Genomic DNA, 6000 nt, shown 5'->3' on the forward strand with positions numbered 1-6000 from the left:
ATCGGTATGTCACAGAGTGGTGGCTCCAGTAGTGGGGCTGCAGCGCAGTTTAAAATTCAAATAGCGGAGTCACACCAACTGCCATTTAGTCCCTGCCAGCGATGTTTGGGGAGGCAGTTGGTGCGACTCCAGTATTTGAAGTTTTGACTGTGCTGCAACCACACCTAATTAATATAATAAATAATATAATAATCAATATTTTAAAATTAAATATATACACATATACTGTATATGCCTGACCCCTACCATTATCTTTAACCCACAACAATTTTCCTTAATTAAATAATTCCTTATTAAATAGATATACTATAGACATTTAGGGGTACATTTACTAAAGTGAAAGTTTTTAGAAGTGGAGACGTTGACCATAGCAACCAATCAGATTCTACTTAACATTTACTTAACATTTATCTAGCACCTTCTAGAAGATAATAGCAAGAATCTGATTGGTTGCTATCGGCAACATCTCCACTTTTAAAAACCTGCACTTTAGTAAATATACCCCTTATAATAAAACACTTACCTTTTTTCTTCAACTATTTTTTTTCTTCTGTCTTCACCAGGCCATTCCTTTTCAGGTTGCTCTCTCTGTGTCAGGCTCCTCTTCGGCCATCTGCCATTATAGAGCCAGCCTCCTGCAGCAGTCTTTCTGTCTGCTCTGCTGAGTTTGCTTTCATTAGAGCAGTGTGCCTGACATCCCGCGAGCACTCACACCCTGCACTCCTATTAGTCTAGTGAGCGGTATGAATCATGAGCACAGATCATAAGGGGACGGAGTAGGAGAGGCGTTGATCGCCGCTGTAGTGCTAGGCTCACTCACCATGACACTGCCGGTGCCGCCTCCACAGTCTACAGCGGTAAATGGACCTGGTGGTGGTAAAGGCAGGGAGGCGACACCCCAACCCAGCGCCCCCCTGCAATGCTTCCCCCACAGAGTGCCTTATTGCACCAGCCCTGATTGTAACTAGTATCAAGGAATAATGTCAAGTAACAAAAACCTGCTTACTTTCAAACATATACTAATCCTCAAGTCAAAGTTGCTAAATTGTGTGAAAGCAATATTTAAAAAGCTACAGTAGGATAGGTCAGTAAAGTTAAAGTGTAAATATAAGTTTATATAATAACAAGGAATAATGTGTGAAAAAAGTTTATATAATAACAAGCAATAATGTGTGAAAAATAATAAAAGGTACAAAACATATAATTACAAACTAACATAATAGTATAAGTTTGAGGCATAAGACACGATGAAACTGCAAATAATATTAGAATAGTTAGCTGTCCATGTACCAATATATTGCACTGGTCAGTAATAGGAAAGAAATTCAGACCACACAGTTCCATTAAATATAAAGCCAATTAGATGGAATATGGGCAAATGGGATTTTCCTAAGTAGGGTAGGTGTACTTATAGCAATTTGTTATATGCAGCCTCCAGGAGCAGTATCGGTACCAGTATCCATATATCAAGCCCCTTCAAACTCCTGTGCATATGCAATATGCAGCTAACCAAGTAGCGTGCTAAAGACAGTGCAGCTAGGCTTGCTTGAGGCAAGTTGAACAGCCATGGAAATCCTTAGCGATCTTATCTTATATATTACTTTAAATAACAGGTCCAGACCTGAAACCAGCAACCATGGATCAACCTCAACAATGAGGTTAACCTTAAGTCCTGCTGTGACTAGCTAGTACTGGCAGAATCATTATGTGAAAAGAACAATGGCCCTCATTCAGACCCGGTCGCAAACGCTGAGCGCTCACAACCGAGTTGATATTAAGGCCCTGCGCACGTGCAGCGGCCGCACTGCATGTGCGCAAGACCCAGAGTGAGAGAGAAATTCTCTCGCTCCGCAGCTCACTACTCATTTTGTAGGCGGGGGGTGGCTACACAAACGGAAGCGTTCCTAACGGAACGCCTGCCGTTTTGTGGGCGGCCGCACTGACATCAGCAGTGATGTCAGTGGGGAGCTTCCTGCTCGATCAGAGCAGGAAGCTCCCTGGGGCTTGCGGCTGCAGAGACCCAACCTTAGGGTCTCGTAGCAAGCCCCAATGTGTTTACCCACAGCTTAGCTAGCGACCAGGAGGCCGCACTTGAAACGTGAAGCGGCCGCCCTCATTCAGAGATAGCGCTCGCTTCTTGCAACCGCCTCTGAATGAGGGCCAATGTGTGTTGACTCTTTGAATGGGACTTTTTCAAAGAAACGTTTTGAATGATTGTATCCAGATTTTCCCAAAATGAAAAATTTCCAACAGTACATTTAAATAAGTCTTCAATTGTGGTTCTGCTATCCATATGGCTCTCTGAGAGACTATTCCTAGAGACATATTGCTAGATAAGATGAGAAAAAAGTTTCATCCAGAGAAGCTTCACCAAGAAAATGAATTCCTCTTTACACGTGAATGCTTTCTGATATAACACTTTTTATTAAATATTGGCTACCGTATATACTCGAGTATAAGCCGAGTTTTTCAGCACAAAAAATGTGCTGAAAAAGTACCCCCTCGGCTTATACTCGAGTCAAGTGTAGCGCTGACCGGACGGAGTTCGGTCAGTGCTACACACTGCCAAACACCAAGCCGCCGGAGCCGGCAGCTGCGTGTTTGGTGTAATCAGCAGCTGCTGAGAGTCTGTCAGACTCTCAGCGGCTGCTGCTGCTCCCACTGCGGGAGCCATCTTCCGGCTCCCGCAGTGGGTGATGGGAGACACGTCGTCATGACGACGTCTCTCCCATGCAAAGCAGCCGGAGGAGCGGACAGCGGCGGGACCAGGAGCGGGAGTTTAAGGTAAGTGTTTATTTTTTTTTTATTCTTTTCACGTCTCTCTCTACAAGGGGGGGGGGACTACAGGGGGCACTACCAGGGGGCGATGACTACAGGGGGCACTACCAGGGGGCATTATCAGGGGGCACTACCAGGGGGCGATTACTACAGGGGGCACTAAAAGGGGGGATTACCTCTGGGAGAACTACAAGGGGGGGATTACTACAGGGGGCACTACCAGGGGGGGATTACTACAGGGGGCACTAAAAGGGGGGATTACTACAGGGGGCACTACCAGTGGGGGATTACTACAGGGGGCACTAAAAGGGGGGATTACTACTGGGGGTACTACCAGGGGGGGATTACTACTGGAGGCACTGAAAGGGGGGATTACCACTGGGGGCACTACCAGGAGGGATTACTACTGGGGGCACAACCAGGGGGAATTACTACTGGGGGCACTACCAGCTGCTGCCATTTCCCACACTAGGCTTATACTCGAGTCAGTAAGTTTTCCCAGTTTTTTTGGGTAAAAGTAGGTACCTCGGCTTATATTCGGGTCGACTTATACTCGAGTATATACAGTATTTATTTTCTCTTGTGGATCCTTATGAAGGATCACTGCCCAAACTCTGAATGCTTTGGAGAATAAAGCCATAATGTTCCTAAAGAAACATGTAGTTTCTTAAATAAACTTTCCTTTTTTCCTAGGATCCATTAGTGGACCTGTTTGTAGGCTATGGCTGCATCTTTTATTCACTGAACACCACTTAAAAGCTTGACATTAAAAACATTGAAATCACAGCATAATAGCCCATAAGTGATACAGTTTCCATATCACTGATATTTATATGGAGAGAATGGTAGTAGCATATATTATATATACAATTAACATTTTATGTTGTGATTTCAATGACCGTCCTTCCCCCACTAAGAACTGACACTTACCTCAGTGATCGGTGAGCTCCTCTGTGCCTCCAGTCAGCTGGTCGCTGGACTCTGCCACTGTGACCCTGGTCATCTGGTGTGTGCTGTAAATTGTGATGCAGTTTTACAGCACAGCTGACCAAAGTCACAGTGCAGGAGTCCCGGCAACCAGCTGACTGGGGGAGAGAGTCCACCAAACAGTGGACCCCTGGGAGCAGGTAAGTGTTTGATTTTCATTAACTACTTTTATTTTTTTACAGTAATCAGCTACTGGTCTACAGGGGGCTGGCTCCCGGCTCTGCTCTACCTGTTAGAGCGGAGGAGGAGTCAAGGAACCTTGCTTAACGCCATCCCCAAATGGCATTGTTATAGCAGGGCTCCCATCCAATATTTCTTCACAATTGCCCCTTAGTACATTTCAAGCAGATCGCATTTCTCATTGTAACCCAGTTGGAATGCCGGCGTCTGGATTCTGACTGCCAGGATCCTGAGCGCTGGCATCCCGTACCCACGACAGTTCCAACTATCAGTAATATACTGCATATATTATGTGACTTTATTTGAATCACTCTATAGAGGGGGGGCGAGCACTCATGGACATGGTGGGCTGCCCCCAAGCACTCCCTGCAGTGTGAACACATGAACACAGCATTTATTCTGTCAATGGTGATGGTTTTATCACAACTTTTCCTCCCCGTGGGACACTGCGGCCGGCAGGTGGGGACAACACACAGTAGGCGGGAACAGTACCCACAATCTGCAGCCTGATACATCTGATGATCTAAATGCAATGCAGTTTGATGTTCTCTTCTACAGGCATCTGGAAGAACTCAGTGAGAGAAAAGTCTGTGATTACTTACTGTTTGCCAGCATCTCTCTCAAGTTTTAGTGAATGACACCATGATCTGCAGTCCTTCTTAGATACTGTATTTGAAATGAGCTTACTCTTTCTGATGCAAGGTCAAGGGGTTCATCGTGTGGGCTCATCATGCGAGGGACCTCTCTCTGCATGTCGTGCCTGACGTTCCTTTGTCTTTTGTTGCAGCAGACAATTTCATTTTCAGAGGGAACGAACATATGGTAATGGTGGATTCATACTCTGGCTGGTTCAAAATTTACTATTTACCCAATGTTACCAGCATCACGTTAATCACCACGTTAATCAACAAGCTAAAGAGACAATTCTCAGTACATGGCCTAGTGCACCAGCTCCTGACAGACAATGCCATGCAGCTCATGAGTATTGTTTTTCAGACCTTCACCAAGCAATGGGACATTACTCACACCAACAGTAGCCTTCTATACCCACACTAAATGGGTTGGCTGAAAGATAAGTCTGTTCTGGCAAATGTTCCAGAGATGGCTCTGATCTATTCAGGGCACTTCTAACTCTCCAATATCCCGAGAGATGGGCTTCCTTCATCATCACCGCAGCTTCTCTCAAGGCGCACTCATACTGCAATCCCCATAGCTAAACTGTAGAAAAAAGCAACACAGAAAGCGTATTAGCAACTTCCATGATGCATTTCAAGGCAAGTTATGACCAGTTATCACACCTGCATGCATTCTTCCATGTTACACTGTCCCGCACCCACACAGCTGTTATGCATTCTTCATCTAAGAAAAAAGGGGATGTAGTTGAGTGCTGTGTGTGATTGGCGGATATTCCCCCTGCCACCTGGCGGCTATATTATGTTATGCATGCCCTCAGCCAAGGTCACGTTTCTGCAGAGCTCTGGTATCATTTTGTGTCTTACAACAACAGACAAATCTACATATACTTTCCTACATTACTTTTTTGCCCAACAGTAACGTTGTGAAGTTAAGACATTAATATTGTGTATATAGGGCCTGATTCCCAGATTAACACTAATGCAATCGTAACTGTATTCTCTCACGGATTGCAGTTGCTAAAATATGCTAATGCCTTTCAAAGTATAGTTGGGCATAGGGACACCCACTGCTGCCTTCTCATATCCATCCGACAACGAGCAAAAGCCTAAACATCGGTACCATCGACGCACAACGGGCAGCCATGCAGCATATCCGACAAGTCTGACCAGCCACAAACACTGCAGCTCTCATGACACTCAGGGCTCTCATACTGCGAAGGAGATCACAGTGGCTAATTTATGCACGCCCATGAATCAGCGTTTAAACGATCCGACACGCCTGCATTATTGTAACCACTCCCCCGTTACCACCCCCAAACGATGATTAGCTGTCACTCACTATGAGAGTGGTTCCTCTGTATGAGGGCAATTGCAATGCGTATGCGCATTTTGGCTTTCGTGCATGCGCAATAGCAAACAA

At 45.3% G+C, this 6000-nt stretch overlaps 1 protein-coding gene across 1 annotated transcript in view; it reads right to left on the reverse strand.

The window, feature by feature from the left end:
- The window catches only part of LOC148508264 (uncharacterized), a 43260-nt gene extending 38562 nt beyond the window's left edge, over window positions 1-4698 (reverse strand). Inside the window, exon 1 of the mRNA XM_088444702.1 lies at window positions 4633-4698. Coding sequence (XP_088300828.1) covers window positions 4633-4698 — 66 coding nt within the window. The remainder of the gene's footprint in view (window positions 1-4632) is intronic.
- Between the last annotated feature and the right edge of the window lie 1302 nt (window positions 4699-6000).

The sequence above is a fragment of the Taudactylus pleione genome, unplaced genomic scaffold (genome assembly GCF_031769625.1).
Source record: "Taudactylus pleione unplaced genomic scaffold, aTauple2 ptg000372l, whole genome shotgun sequence".
Lineage (NCBI taxonomy): Eukaryota > Metazoa > Chordata > Amphibia > Anura > Myobatrachidae > Taudactylus > Taudactylus pleione.